Below are 16,000 nucleotides of genomic sequence, written 5' to 3'. Positions count from 1 at the left end.
GGGATCCCGGATGAGTGGTGACAAGAGTACTCTTGGTGGTGAACATAAAGAGAAAAGAAGAAAACCTTGGCGTTATCACTTAATTAAGTACTTGGCATTATTTTTTGGAAACATGTTTATGTATCTACATAGTCATTGTATTATTGTAGGTGCAGGGAGCACTGAATTTACTTTTCCAACAACTATTCCCTGTACCGGCACATGAAGCTTTGTGAGTTGAGCATCATGTAACCGGTATAATGTGCAATAAGTAAAGTTTGCTTACAAAGTAAACATTGTTCCAACGCGTTCTAACGAGGTCTGTCTCGTTGTCCAGGAGACGACCAATCAGCGACGTTCCCGCCAAGGCAAGCCTACAGGTGCAGCATACAACTAGTGTTACTTTATGTACGCACTATACTCTATAGACTAGTACGGTGCATGCGGTCTGTAGATAATGAACTCTGCATAAAATGTACGGTTTACTACTAACCGCTACGCATTTCAGAAGTGTGTACGCTTTTCGCCTCCCCCACTCTTTCATCTGGCGGAACCCTATAAAAACCGAAGCTTCGAAGGAAGATCAAAGTCATTTATAATTATACCAAGAGTCCATAACCCCGGGGGGTTATGGACTCTTGATTATACGTATCGGATGTTGCCTGATGATTGCGTAAGCATGAAACTTAAAGTACATGTAGCAGCAAACAAGCCTTGATTGTCCTTGTTGTTCTGTTGTGTTGAGCACTGTCAGCACTCTGGGTACATCCTTCGGTAAAAATAAATAAAAAAAAGGTATCGAAAAGGGGCTCCCAAAGCCCCTACAATACATGTAGCTCCACAAGCTACATGTACATGTTTGAATAAAGAATGAAGCTCACAATGAGCGCCTGGCATTTCATTTGCTTCCATTCTCCTTTTAGTAGTCCGGGCCTCAGTGGTGCTGAGTTACCAGAAGAAAATATTCTATCATACCACACGAATTAATTATTTTCTCTGCACACAAACCACAAAAACTACAGGGCCAATATAAGGGTACGAAAGCATAATACATGTACAAGCGAGATATTGTAACCTCGTTCTAAAAATAGTTAGTGCATGGCAGGGAGGGCCTTATGGCTTGTGTGTGCCCTTCAGGTTAGCCCTCAGGTAATAATAATAATAACTTTATTAGGATGACCCAAAGTCATTACGACTCCCTGGTACTAGTCCACCAGAGAGTCTTGAATCTCTGGTGTGCACTCCACACGTTGGCGCACAAGCGGCGGGAGCAAATGGCATGCCATACTATCAATGACATAAAGAGCACACAGCCCCACATCAAGTGTACATAATCCTGTGGTGCCTCCTCTGCACCGTGGCTGGTAACTCGGCCTACTTAACTCGTAGCTGTACTGACGAGGCCTTTATGGTCGAAACAGCTGTCCATAGCATTGGGTAACCGGTATGTACTTTCGACGATATAATAATTATACAGAGAGTTCACATGTTCACAAACTATAGTCTACAATGTAAGCAACACGACCGTACAAGTACCGCGGTACCGGTAGATCAGGGTACAGTGCTGATCACTCAAGTAAGTTAGTTTGCGCCTTCTGCAGCCCAGTCACACTTCGCAGGCCTAGGGCTGCGCAACGCCCGCCGCCGCGTAAGTGACACGACTGGATTTCATTGAGCAGAACTGTATAGTCATGTACTTAGTACAACATGACACTGTAGTGTTTGAAGAAAGTAGTCATGTAGTTGAATGCAAGCAAGTGTACAACAGAGTCGGGAGCCCAATAACGTCGTTTCTAAGGGGGCAGCGTGGGGCTTTCTTGTCTTCTGGCAATCTCATTACCTGGCTGTGTTCCTAGGAACAATTTGTACTAGATCATGTTCGCCTTACAATAGTTACGCGCCGAAGAATGTCGAGCCCCAGAACATCCAGGACGAAATGCTAAGATTGAAGAAGTAAGAACGCCACCATATCGGTCGACGATTCTTCTGATAACGCAGGGAGATTACTGAAAGATAAGAACATCCAACAAAATAATTGTAGACTAGCCTAATCCCTTGGAAACAGACTCTACATGACTTCATACATATCATCAAAAGTACACACCCTTCCACCTGGGGCCAGTGGGGGCTATGTACTATTGATATCATCACGATTATGTGCCTGAATCTAGATCTGTCCTGGGATCCTCACAAGATACTGCAGCGCAGACGCTCAGATTCGGCGTTTTGAGAAATTTCGCATAAAACCCGCGGTATCCATGGGAATGGACAAGAAAATAGCACATGATGTTCAAAACGTACTACAAAGTCGTACATGCCCGTGAGTCTGAGAGGGTATACACTCTTGATAGGCAATGGTATACAGTAGTCGTACGCCCAAAACATTGTTTCTAAGGGGTTTATAGCACGTTCTTAGAAACAATACGTACTGCATAATGTATCCCACAAGCTGCCAGAAAAACAACACCGCTGTTCTTAGCGTTAGGCTGTGGCGTTCTTAGAATTACAAGCTGGACGTTCTTGGGCTCCACGTTCTTCAGTGCGCAACTCCACTGTAGATGCAAGCACACACCACTCAATGTTTTCATAGCCTATATTTCATACCCTCTTCATGCACATGGCACAGTAAATCAACACCCATACCTAATCCAGCAGAATTTCTGTAGCACAGACGGGACTACTGTATTGGCATTAATACACCACACAAGCACAGTGGACTGCACACCAATAAGCAGGCATGCAGGAGGAGGGTGTAAACAGTTGCTAGCACTCTCGCGCACAGGGGGCCAAAGGTGACAATGAGCCAACCAGTAGGTTCACCACAGCTGTACAGACGACAAGCATGTGCACCAACAATGGGGACAGTATTTGGTCTTTATAAAGTGTTTATTGATTTATGGATTTACTCCTTCTCCTCGCTGCGGAGGCGTGCGTTACCGTTGGTGAGGCGAACGTTCAACTGCTGGGCACGCTCAACGATCTGCTTGCGCTTGCGGGCAGAGACGTTGTGTGCGATCTCAGCAGAGTATTTGGTGTTCTGCATAAGCAAAACCTCGAGCTCCTGTGCAAACAAACAGTTCAAAAAAAAAGAAACAAACAGTTAAGCCAAGAACGAATATTTTGTTGGGAGTGAAAATACACCATAAAACCGGCTGCACTGACACTTCAAAACAAGGACAGATAGCTCCATAAGCAGTGCAGCACAAGAATCCACAGCGGCACATACTGGTGCTACTACACATCCAATTGACGGCGACTGCCATGGGCCTGGGATTGCCACAGACACGAGCAGGACTTGGACAGGGTTCAATGGACTCCGTGGACTATGGTAAACAGCATTTGCACGCTGCACTCCACTCTGCTCAGCAACTCCGTGCACACAGGATCCACTCCATAAACACAGCAACAAAGTGCTGGCAAAGCATGTCTGCATCCAGTAGATCCACGGTCAGTAGCAGAGGAGCCACACGGCATATCCAGCACTAGTACTAGGCAGGACTAATTCTGCTCGACAACTCAGCTCTTTACAATCCACGGAAACAGCATTTGTAGAACGCTGCGAACTCCACTTCTACCTCCACACTGATTGTCTCCACCAGCAGTACGAACGGCAGCTTGTTCAGATGTGCTTTGAATTAGTTGTGCCTAGAGTATCGGATAGCTGAGTGCATTATTTTCAATAATTATTATCTGAATGAATTTTTCAAAAATGTTGAGAAATGTTGAGAATTTGTCGAGAAGTGAATGGATGCTGTTCAAATAATACAACTGTTTGTCCTCAAATAATAAGTTACGCACCTTAACGTTGTTGACAAGGAACTTCTTGTGTCCGTCAGGAAGCTGATGTCTGGTTTTGCTGTTGTTGCCATAACCAATGTTTGGCATAAGGAATTGACCCTTGAAGCGTCTGCGGACACGGTTGTCAATACCCTTTGGCTTTCTCCAGCTGGGCTGTAATACAGGGTAAATATGCAACCAAACTTACGACATCAGCAACTGGATGGCCTCCTATTCTGATCACGAACAGCAATTTTATACCTTGACTTTGTCGTATCTATCAGACTGGTGACGGATAAACCGCTTGGTGCGCTTCTTCATTGTGGCCACCATGATTGCTGAACACAGGTACAGCACCAGAAAATAACAGCACTACTTTTTAATTCCAGGATGGGCCAAAACTACTATGGACTTCATGCAAAATGGCGAGAAACTCACCAGCCTCCCGAAGATGGTCAAAAGAAGGAGAAGAAAGGAAGATGCAGGGTCGAGCGTGGCCACTATACGCATGCGCACAAACGAAAAAATATGGCGACACTGCAATTTTTGGCGAAGTCGAAAAAATTAATGACGATGTACGAAATCTTTCAAATCAAGAATAATCACAAAGCGCCATGGAGACGAACCAAGCCATCGCACAGCGTCATCAGTTTTATTTCAGAAAGAAGTGCAGTGCCAGTGGTGCGTGGTGCTGAAATGACCGTACGGAAACATAGTGGCTGTCATTGACCCAACTCCCAAGGAATCATTGCCACTGGAAAGGACGATGCTGTCCAAACAGCAGGGAAGAATCCGTAGCCTCTACCAGGTCGCCAAGGCCTACAAAGGCCAAGATCAGATCGGCGTGCCGTCTCTGACTCGCGCGCTGGAACTTACAAACTATGGAGACTGGGGGAAACTGGACATGAGTTACCATCGCGAATGTCCCAAAATTATCCAACCAAATCAGATCTTGGTACGCAACCTGGCATCATCTCTGAATAGACATGACTTTGAAATGAAGACTGGCTACATTCAGCCGTATTTAGATATTTGTCGTAAGACGGCTGGTGAGAAGGCTGAAGGATTTGAACTGCCACTAGTTCTTGGAAGAGATTTCGCTGGTGTGGTAATGGATACAGGGCCAGACGTGAAACTATTCACACCTGGAGATGAGGTATGACTGCTGTGATTTGTTGTGTGCGTATGTCGGCCTGTGTAAGCTCTTTAATAAACCTGACCTCATTCACTCACTATTTCCACTAACCGATGTAGGTCATGTGATTAGTAGACTATGACCTTTGACCTCTTCAGTACAATCAATAGGGTCTAGGCATGTTTCGTAAAAAAAATGGTTGGTCCCTCAGAATGTGCCACTGCCCAGCTGATTTCCTATCAAGGACAGTAATACCGTAATCTCGCGCATTTAGGGACAAGTGAATGAAAATCACTAAACAACACGAGGTTCATCATGGTTCCATTGTACTGGCATTCACCAATAATACGCGTACTTGCACATGTACATGTCAATGCGTTGTTTGTCTCTCGCATATAAGACCATGGTCTTATAATCGAACGAAAACGCACTTGTGAAAGAACCAAAAACAGCGACTTTTCGACCATGGTCTTATATGCGCGAGATTACGGTACTAGTTCGATCAAAACTGTCAATTGCAGCGTAACATACATGTGCATTCGGACATACCACATGGTTGTTGTTCGACCAGTGGGGAATACCTTCTTGCAGAGATGGTGTGTCAGGGCAGCTGTAGTGACGATTTGTTGCTTGATTCTGTCTTTGCAGGTATTCGGTGCCACATCAAGTTTCGGACAAGGCTGTTTCTCAGATTTTGTCGTCGTTGAGCAAAATAATGTAAGTTCATGTCACTTGCCAAATTTGAGACATTGCAGGTGCAACTTGAAACTAGTAGATAAGTAGAATGACCATTCGTTTCATTGCTCTTTTCATGAATACATTGTTTTCTTCCAGGCGAGACATAAACCACCAAATCTATCGTTTGTGGAAGCTGCGTCCTTACCATATGTATCGGGAGCTGTAATGACTGCTTGCTGTCAATCCGGACTGAAGAGGCAGTACTACAAGAACTTGACTGGTAAACGGTACGTACCCCGCTGTTGTGTGGGAGAACATTCTCGCGTCAACATTGATGGTATCACTGGCCTGTCTCTCCATGATGGTGTTCTTTTGCAAGCCTGCGGCCTCGGGATCATGTGGACAAAGGGGACACAGAGAGAGAGAGAGAGAGAGGGGGGGGGGGGGGGACAGAGGGTGGAGGTTTTATACAGCCATCTATTGCTCCTGTTGGCTTGATATCATGTTCTCCTGGCGTGTCACGGTTTTTGTGTGTATGCATTTGTGTGTGTGGGTGTGTTCTGCATCCACAGGGTATTAATTCACGGTGCTGGCGGTGGTGTTGGGACTATAGCAGTACAGGTATGTACAAAGATACCCCCCCCCCCCCTTCCCATTCCAACTCACACACGAATACAAGTATACACTCACACATTAATTAAAGAGCATCCTGGAACGACATGAAGCACTGCCCTTCAGTTTGTTGCAGGATGTAACACTGTTCATTGCACTTGGTTAAGTTGAGCCTAATAAGTATGTACCCCTGTCTCTATACAGCATTCACTCCTGGCGGTTGCATATTCGGTGTACTTGTGCAGTCGCACCCAGTGCATAGCATCTACGAGCATGTGAGGTGTATATGTACGATGGAATGCTGCTGATTACCATGTACGGGATATACATGGAATGCTGCTGATTACCATGTACGGGATATACATGGAATGCTGCTGATTACCATGTACGGGATATACATGGAATGCTGCTGATTACCATGTACGGGATATACATGGAATGCTGCTGATTACCATGTACGGGATATACAAGTACAAGGAATAACTTGTACAGTGACTACTCACAAGTCGGATGTGAAAGAATGCTAAGGCAGAACAACGCTCACACCCTGCCTAATGATACTAAAAATACTAGTTCGCATGTGGCCGATAAATTTGAAAATGACTACGTATGTGATTATGGACATTCACAGTAAAGTGTGTTTGTGTGTGCGCGTGTGTGTACGTGCGTGTGTGCGTGTATTTGTCTCAGCTGCTGAAGTCGGCTGGTGCCCATATCGTCACGACCTCACTGGTCAGATCGTTCAAACTGCTCAAGTCTCTAGGTGCAGATGAGACGCTGGCTTTCCGTGCTAAGGACTTCATTGTAGATCTGGAGACATTGGACAAGTATGCCAAGAAAATAGAAATAGAAATTAATAGTTAACTCGGATGGTGAGCCAATTATGACAATTAGTCATAACTTGTAACATTTTGTCCTTCTTCTTTTCACAGAAATTAAGAGAAATTTTCTTTTGGAGAATCCTTGTATTTCATTTAAAAAAATAACAACAACAACAGCAGCAGCAGCAGCAGCAGCAGTACCTCCTCCAGAATAGTGCTATAGTGCACAGGTATTTGTTTTAAAAAGAACAGTAGGCACTACGGTGAAGTAAGTGTCTCAGTAGATTTATGCTGCGTGATTTCCCTTGGAAGCACTTACGACAGTACATGTACATGTACATGAACATCTGCAATCACAGTAGCAGTTCAAGTGTCACTGCACGGCACCATGTCCCTGCCGCGTGCCACTGCCTGCAAGTGTACTGATGACATGATGTGTGTACTGTGTTACTCTTGTGACCGTATGCAGGTTTGACCTGATACTGGATATACCTGGTCACTGCGATGGATTCCTGCTGCGTTGTATCAACCGACGTGGCAGCTACGTGTCCTTCAAGCAGCGTCTATATGAGAACATCCACGAGGAGGATATTGACCTAGCGTTTGGTATGATGAAGGATATTCTGCTAACCAAGGCCCGCCTACGTATGAAGTATGGCTGCAAGTACTATTATTTCAGTTACATGCCACCACATCCGTACTACCTCGACTATCTGTTATATTTCCTTGAGGATGGCACGGTGAGTGTTACTGGTCTGTCAAATGTTCATATTTATGCAGTCCATTGCTGTGCGCTGTGTGTGTGTGTGTGTGTGTGTGTGTGTGTGCGTTTGTGTGTGCATGTGTATTCTATGTGTTACTGCTGTGCATGCTGACATGTTCCCAGCACGGCAGTGGTGTGACTGCCACTGACTACTGTACAGTCGTCCCTCTCTAATCCGCCACCTTTTGCAACGGCATTTTCTGCTGGATAAACAAGGGTGCTGGATTATCAAATCCTGCCCTCCAACCCGGCCCACATGTTATCATACATGTTTGTGTCGTACGTCAAAACGTAGGGATTTTCTGTGTCAAACCAAGTACTTTGTGGAATGCATGTCTATAACATACACTTGGGAATATCTTATGCACTAGCATAGGATATTCCCAAGTGTATGTTACATGTGTTGTGTATGTTACAATGGTCCCTGACAGTATGCGATGTACAACTGCTGGATTAGAAAATCGAATTTATATGTACAGTTTGAGTGATTTATTGCAGAAAATCGCTGCTGGAGGTGGAATTCAAGTGCCGGATCAAAGCGTAGAAAATGAACTGAAAAAATTCGTTTTGCCAGAAAGTGTGCTGGTTTGCAAGGGTGCTGGATAAACAAGTGCCGGATTAGAGAGGGACGACTGTACTGGCATAGTACTGTCCAGTACAGGCTTATCAGTGGTGCTGGTGCTGGTGCTGGTGGCGGCGGCACGTGTTTGTTGTACTTCAGCTTCATGCAATGCCAAGAGAGCACGGCGTCTGACACAAAGTTGCAACGGTAGCTTTTACAGCCATTGTTCAGGTTCACTTTCGTGCATGTGTGGGCATGTGTGCCATGTACTCTTACAGATCGTCCCTGTAGTTCAAGACGTCATCGGTCTGGAGGAGATACCGGACGCTATGAAGCGTATTGAAAAGGAGGACGTCCAGGGCAAGACCGTTGTCGACATGATGCTCTTGCCGGAGGAAGCCAGGCAGCTGCACCGAGGAGAAACCGAGGCTGTTGGTGAAATAGCAGAGGGATGACATTGGAACACATGGCCTGGGGATTGAGTCCTGGTTCATCGATGATGTCACAGTTCGTATGCTACGGGATGAGCATGTAATGACCGAATACGCGGCTTCCAGGATGTACGCTTCAGTCAAGCATCTTGTGGTGTCTGCTGGCTATATAGCAGCAGAGTGGGCTGCAGTAAAGTGTTCCAGCAAAGTGTGCTGCAGCGGGGACCAGTGTTGCAGCGGACTGCAATAAAGTGTTGCAGTGAAGTGTGTTGTAGCTCAGGGTTTCAGTGGATTGTGGCAGTGCAGTATTGCAGTAGCACAACACACATCGTGGACTTCTTATTTATTTACGGTGCTGCGGGGTATGTCTACAAGTGCACAGTCATGTTGTCTACCTGTCATCCGATACTGATGCCCACGCACTCATTACCCTACTGTACTGCACTACAGCCATGCAGCTGTCAGGCATGATGATCAGTGAACATGAAGCGCAGCAGCAGCAGCATCCCGTCAAGTGGTTAGTTTGTTCTGAATGATCCATGGTCAGGGAAATGCGTTATTCGAATCAAGCCTGTGACCCGCCGCCCACTATGTACTGCGCCACCGTACGGTATCACTGCGTCAGACAGCCTCCTCCTGCCCATCGGCGGCGGCTCAGTTGTGCGCGGTGACGATCTTGTACCCGTGTCTTAGTAACAAGCTTTGCTCGATGCCACAGCACACTTCAGACACGCAGATTGTACACTGCACAGTGTCTTACCAGGCCATAACCATGATAACATGACTTGTGTGTGAGTGGCAAACTTGATGGCACCTTGTGGATGTCACATATCTGCACAGGCTATTGATCACTGTAAACACATGGAACTGCTATGTAACCATGGTGATCACTGTAAACACATGGAACTGCTATTTAACCATGGCAACCAATGTGAATAACTGTAAATGGCTTTATTACACCAAGATAACACGAAACCCAGAGCTCGGACATGTTCTGCATGGGTGTCTGTCACGTCGCGTTGAAATTCCAGGATTGCATCATAGTTGGTGCAGATATGCGCCGTGAAATACTAGTAGCGTATAGTAATGCGTACACTTGAGCTGCAGTTGTGCAGCAGGAGTCCTGTACTGCACGCTCTGGCCCTCTGGGTTTCATGCAGTACTCTTCACTATACCGGTAACCATTAATATTATTATCAAATTTTTGATGCAAGGGCAATCCCCACAGGCCTAAGGCCTTCTTACAGGGTACCCTAATGGTAACACATGCAATGTCAGGCGTGAAGCCTGGCACGCTGACAAGTTACAACACTTGCGAAGTGCGCACGCTGGAATGATCGTACATGTAGTAGTGTCAGCAAAAGTAAAATAAGCTCCCAAGGATACAGGAAACTTGCAAGGTTAAAATCAGTGCATGTACCAGTGCAGGCTGGAACTTTGTAGCGGAAAAGTATAGGGTGCGGAATAATATTGCAGTGGAACCTGGGTCTCCGACCACCTCATGAAATCAACTGTGCCTCGCAAAACTGACCACTTTCGCACGCACATAACCCTCCATATACACACATGGCTGGAGGGACTGGTCAAAGACAACATTCCGCATTCATCTGCAGCTTGGAATGTGAGTACAGGCACGGAGACTAAACAGTAAACACACCACACCACAGCACACACACACACACACACACGCCATACTACCAGGTAGAACGTTACTTTGAAACTACATTTTTATTGTAGTCAGAAGTAGATCATCCGTATAGCAAGCTAGACAGACACAAATCAGAAATAAGCAAGCCATTTGACAGCCATGACACTGGTGGACGTTACCACGGTTACACGATGTAAATAGCATGGAACAATACTGAGTTGCCATAGTAACCATACATATCTTATACGCTCTGAGAAGCACGCAAAAATACTGACGGCAAAAATGCACAAACACTTATAAGCAAAATTTCGAGACAGACCGGCTGCCCTCTATAACAAAAGAAATAATAAACGATGCAACGGTGCTAATGCTCACGAGACTGCTAAAAAAAGGGAAACAGAAAATAGTTGCAAAAGCACCAAGACTGGCCAAACCAAAATTTATATGTTGCACCCTATAAAGCATGAGTGCAGCCCAGGAGGGGGCATAATGGTTGGTAGCCCAGGAGGGGGCATAACGGTGGATTACACTGAGGTAGCCCAGCTCAGGAGGGCGCATGACTGCTGACTACACTAAGACATAATGCCGAAGATTCTGGGGAAGAACCAAAGCAGACACAGAAGCACGAGGACATTTGAAATCAAGTGAGAAATTTAAAACGAGATGCATAATACACAGCAGCAGCATCAGTAGCAGGAGCAGCAGCCAGCAATATGACCATGTGTGTCATGTTCAGAAGAGTACTAGAGGTATGTATGAGCAGATGAGAGCAACAACAAGAGGAGCAATCTAATTCATGAATATGTCAAGCAGACCCATCATGCGGTCAGAGTATTTCATGGTGGTTCGTGGGTTTCGCCGTACACACTGATATCTGGAAAATATGATAAACAAACTTTTCAACAGCAGGGGTGAACAGAGCGGCGGTATCATTTGCAGGCGAGGCAGCAGAGAGAGTAGAGAGAGAGAGAGAGTGGTGCATAGCTGCAAGCGGCGGCGGTGGCTGTGCTGTGGATACGACTAGCACAGGGCACCAAGATCCGCAACAGCCGTCTGATCAATAGCCACACAGCACAGGTCATCGTCACACTGAAGGACCATGATGGCGCCGAAACCGGGCAGTTTGTGGTAGCGCTCAGGTGCTGCATTGCTATCCTTAGTGGGCAGCCAGACATGGACTAGGCGACCAATGACACCCTTAGCCGGCCACCAGTTCTTAGACTGCCAATACGTGGGTGAGCAATGGATACGCATGTCTTCATCCGGCCACCGGATGTCCAGACCGGGCGGTTCGCTGTCGGAGATGTGCTTGAAGATGAGCTCAACACGGAGGATGCGGAACTGATGCTGGAACTGAGACGGCGACACCAGTACGATACTACTACTATTGCTGGAGGTGACAGACGGTCGATATGCCCTGTCTACCATGTCCACCGCAGTGCTAGAAACGTTAGGAGTTGCAGCAGTCGTAGCACTAGCAGCAGCAGCACCTCCATGTGAACCTACCGGCACCACGCTGGCCAGTATACTGGGTGCAGGAGTGGCAGCAGCAGCAGCAGCATGGCCAGCCCGTGCCTGTGACGCTGGTGTAGACGCTGCTGGCTGATCCAGTGAAGCTACACTAACACTGCCAGCGCTGTTCTCTGCAATACTGCGTGTTGTTGCATGTGTTGATGCAGCGTCAGGCACACCAATCGAGCCAGCAACACCAGCCAGCGAATCACCGGCACCAGAATAGCCGCCAGCAATGGAACCACCAGCCAGCATATTATCCGACACTGCAGTTGACCACCGGTCACTGCGTAAGCTACCGCTACCAGCTAAACTACTGCCACCTTGCACTCTCGATGCTGATTCAAGGCCATCCATACGCGATGACGCATCCAAGTTGCTAGTATTCGACAAGCTAACACCATCTGTTGCCGTAGCAGCTGCGTCCATGGTAGCCAATGACCCAGCCACGACTAGATCAGACGATGCGGCTACAGACATACCGGCAGTGCTGTGCAGGCTGCCACTGCGACTACCTGCTCGACGGCGATATACATCGGAGCGTGACGTCGTCTCCGCCACCGACTGCCCGTCCAGGCGTGAGTGCGTGTCGGCACGTGATGACACGTCGCCTCTAGACACAGAGTCCATGTGTATATGTGATGTGGAGTCGCCCACACTGGCATTCGCTCCATGCGCGCTCAGCGCCAAAGAGCCAGCGTTGGCTAGCTGGCTGACAGTGGAAATACCAGCCATGGACGAACCACATATACTCATGCCCTCCATACTAGTCATCTCGTCAGTACCTACACCTGAAGCAGCAGTGGCAGAGGCGGCCGCACTGCCAGAAGCGGCGGCGGCAGCATTGATGTTGACATGTCGAATACTATCGCGAGCACCGGTCGATGAGGACTTCCTACCGTCACCACGGAAACTTGACACATGGCTCTCTCTGTCCGTGATGGCCGAGCTAAGTCCCTGCAGGCTGTCCGTGCTGCCATGCGCTAGTCGGAATCCCACGCTGGCTGTACTGCCGCCCTCTTCCCCACCACCCATGCTGGCCGTGCTCCATGGCATGCCCATCGACGATCCGGCCTGGCTGGGGTCGGCGTGACCACCCGACGTGGATGCTGTGGCATGGGCGTGCTCTCTCGGCAGTTGTGGTGGTGATGAAGAGGACGGTGGAGAGTGGGCGTGATCACCGACACCACTGGCCATGCCAGCACCACCACCACCAGCACCAGCGCCGAAAGTAGTTGAGGACGCACTTGTGAATGAACCCGGCATCAGAGGTGATCGCGGCCCAGCACTGGTGGTGAACGAAGACGTGGCTCCGCCAAATCCAACTCGTCGTGTTGGTAATCCCTGGCTGGTGTTGCCACTGGCTGCACCTGCTGCTGCTGCTGCTGCCGCTGTGGTACTACCAGTACTACTAGGCTGATTGTGACTGCCAGTGAGGCGACACCTGGCAAACTGTAGACACTGGCCTAGTTTAGACCAGAGGTAGGACCAGCTCAGACTGGGGCCTAGCATGTCAGTTATCTGCATAGGCAGAAACACACACACACACACACAGACACGCGCAGACACACACACGCAGACACACACACACACGTGCACACACACACACACACACACACACACACACACACACACAAACACACATACACATTGACACCCGCACGCGCACACGCACGCACACACACACGCATACACACACATATCCAAGTACTATAAAAGCCATTATTCTAAAGCGGGATTCACAGAAGCTTTTTTGCGATGCGACACGCGATGCGACGCGATCTGCGATGGATGCGTGCGATGCGAACTCGCGAAATACCATTCACAGAAGAAGTCAGCGATGCGACAAAGTTTTGCTGATTTGGGTACGTCACCATGATATTCGCGCGGTTTGACACAACTTGTAAACATTTATAGGCAACTCTTGCACCTTTGTACAACTTTGCTGTAGAAAAGGTCAAAATCGTACACCAAATCGCTTGTCGCATCGCATCGCATCGCAAAAGTTGAGCCAAGCTCAACTTCTGCGATGGCCTGCGATGGCCCAGTTGCGGCAGTTGCGTGGGGTGCGACATGGCTGCGATTTGGGGTTTTCCCGGTTTCGCGTCTGTCGCATCGCGTGTCGCATCGCAAAAAAGCTATTGTGAATCCCGCTTAACGAGGCGCATATATAACGATTTCCCAAAATTGACTAGTTTACGTGTACCAAAGGTAACGATTCTCACTCATTTTCAACGCTCAATAGGACAGTATATGTATCGGTTTCTGTATAACGATTTCTATTTTAACGACAGGTTTCTCCTCGTTAACTCGTTAGAGTTAGCACTTCGTTATAATTATGGCTTTTACAGTACACGTTTGTTCACACAGCAACATGACTGATTGTAATCAGCACACCAAACAGGGTTTCAAGGACTTTGGCTGCTCATAGCATAGCATAGCATACATCTACAGAGTGAGTACAGCAGCTAACAGCAGCACAGTCATGCTCCAATAACAGCGTAGTGTGGATGTATGTAGTGTGTGTTTGTACATACATTCTCCAGTAATAGTGTAGCGCGGATGTCTGTAGTATGCATAATATATGAGCCGTGATCAGCAAAAACAGACCTACATGTATATATGAAACTCGGATGTTGAGCCATAAATAAATGTGGAAGAGAAAAGGACATATGGATACGAGTTAAGAGTAACTCTCCATCACTGTAACATGATACTTTATACAGTCAGAAAGTGCAATAACTAGGCACAAAACTGACAGAGTACTGAAACATTCGACGTCCTGACACCTAGCTTCAACACATCTCCGTAGCGCTAACCGACAGCCTTCCAACTTGGAAGGTTCAAGGTTATGGAAAGACCAAAGAGGGGAAGGCAAGCGCAACGAAAACGAGCAAAAGCTACAGTCCCAACGGAACAAAGAATGTCGATTGTTACTGGACGATGACGAGACCAGTACGATATTTGACAAAGCGGTCTAACTACAATTCGAAGCAGCAAAGCAGTTTCAGTACTCTGTCAGTTTTGTGCCTAGTTATTGCACTTTCTGACTGTATAAAGTATCATGTTACAGTGATGGAGAGTTACTCTTAACTCGTATCCATATGTCCTTTTCTCTTCTACATGTATATAGGTCAAATTTTTCAAAATGGTGTTTTTTGCTGGAAATTGTATGCTTGCCTTGTAGCAAACAATTTCCGGCAAAAAAATTCATTTTGAAAATTTGACCTATATGTCTGTTTTTGCTGATCACGGCTCATATGTAAGCCAATTAGTGTAGTGTGGATGTGTGTAGTATGGACATGTAAGCCAGTTAGTGCAGTGGACATGTAAGCCAGTAGTCAGTGTGTGTAGTGTAGTAGTGTAGTAAATATCCGGATAGGCGAGGGAACCGGATAACTGAACACACATACTGTACATGCATGTGACACATCAAAATGGGCGGCATCGTACATACATGTATATGGATCCAGAACAACTAGCGTGCACGTAAAACAAGCGAGAAAAATGACAAGTACATGCCACTGAGTGCTACCCACATGCATGCAGCAGGTCAAGGACCTGATTTGTTTGTACAACTCTCTGATTCTAGCTTCTGCAAGCCACGTGCAACCGGATACGACGAAGCTTTTTGTACATATTTTGACCAGCTTGTACACAAAATCATGCACCAGTATGCGGATCGCGAGGTCCGGTTATGTTGTATGCGTAACATATGATGCACATCGGTAACCAGCGATTTTCTTCCGGATGGCGAGGGATCCGGATAAACGAGGTGTGACTGTAGTAGTGTAGTGTAAGTAGTAGTGTGTTAGTCAGCCTACCTGATTGTTACTCTCGGCATAAGAGGTTGTGAGCGGAGATACGTAGATGGGGTAGCCAATATCACACGATGAGTTGATGATGTTGCGCAAGGCTTGCCGTGCATTCTGAATGCTGCCACGCTCTGCATTGCTGTTGCGCAAGAAGATCAGCTCGTACTGCTGCCCGGCCCACAGTCCACGCACACATTCCTCATTCACCTGTCAGCGGGGGAACAGAGTGAATAGAAACAACAGAGTCATATTTTAACAAGGCGTTGG

General features: G+C 47.1%; 3 protein-coding genes across 3 annotated transcripts; 1 reads left to right on the top strand and 2 right to left on the bottom strand.

Moving 5' to 3' along the window:
* Window positions 1–2,846: 2,846 nt before the first annotated feature.
* Window positions 2,847–4,292, bottom strand: LOC135830783 (large ribosomal subunit protein eL32-like). Its single transcript, XM_065342998.1, has 4 exons — window positions 4,195–4,292; window positions 4,018–4,094; window positions 3,778–3,930; window positions 2,847–3,040 (listed from the first exon to the last, which is right to left on the bottom strand). Exons 2-4 carry the CDS (start codon window positions 4,087–4,089, stop codon window positions 2,882–2,884), a joined length of 384 nt encoding a protein of 127 aa, XP_065199070.1. The 5' UTR covers window positions 4,090–4,094; window positions 4,195–4,292; the 3' UTR covers window positions 2,847–2,881.
* A 143-nt stretch (window positions 4,293–4,435) lies between these two features.
* Window positions 4,436–9,739, top strand: LOC135830782 (reticulon-4-interacting protein 1, mitochondrial-like; the record flags this gene model as incomplete). The annotated part of the gene is given in 7 exon segments (XM_065342996.1): window positions 4,436–4,912; window positions 5,540–5,608; window positions 5,726–5,856; window positions 6,142–6,190; window positions 6,872–7,008; window positions 7,472–7,742; window positions 8,606–9,739. Coding segments are annotated over 7 exon segments (1,224 nt in total). The 3' UTR covers window positions 8,783–9,739.
* A 728-nt stretch (window positions 9,740–10,467) lies between these two features.
* Window positions 10,468–15,940, bottom strand: LOC135830781 (pecanex-like protein 1; the record flags this gene model as incomplete). The annotated part of the gene is given in 2 exon segments (XM_065342995.1): window positions 10,468–13,439; window positions 15,743–15,940. Coding segments are annotated over 2 exon segments (2,211 nt in total), but the record flags the coding sequence as incomplete, so codon positions are not given.
* Between the last annotated feature and the right edge of the window lie 60 nt (window positions 15,941–16,000).

Source organism: Sycon ciliatum, unplaced genomic scaffold, assembly GCF_964019385.1.
Source record: "Sycon ciliatum unplaced genomic scaffold, ocSycCili1.1 SCAFFOLD_2273, whole genome shotgun sequence".
NCBI classification, from domain to species: Eukaryota; Metazoa; Porifera; class Calcarea; order Leucosolenida; family Sycettidae; genus Sycon; species Sycon ciliatum.
The sequence above is the reverse complement of the archived record's forward strand: the minus strand, read 5'-3'. Positions and strand labels throughout refer to the sequence as shown.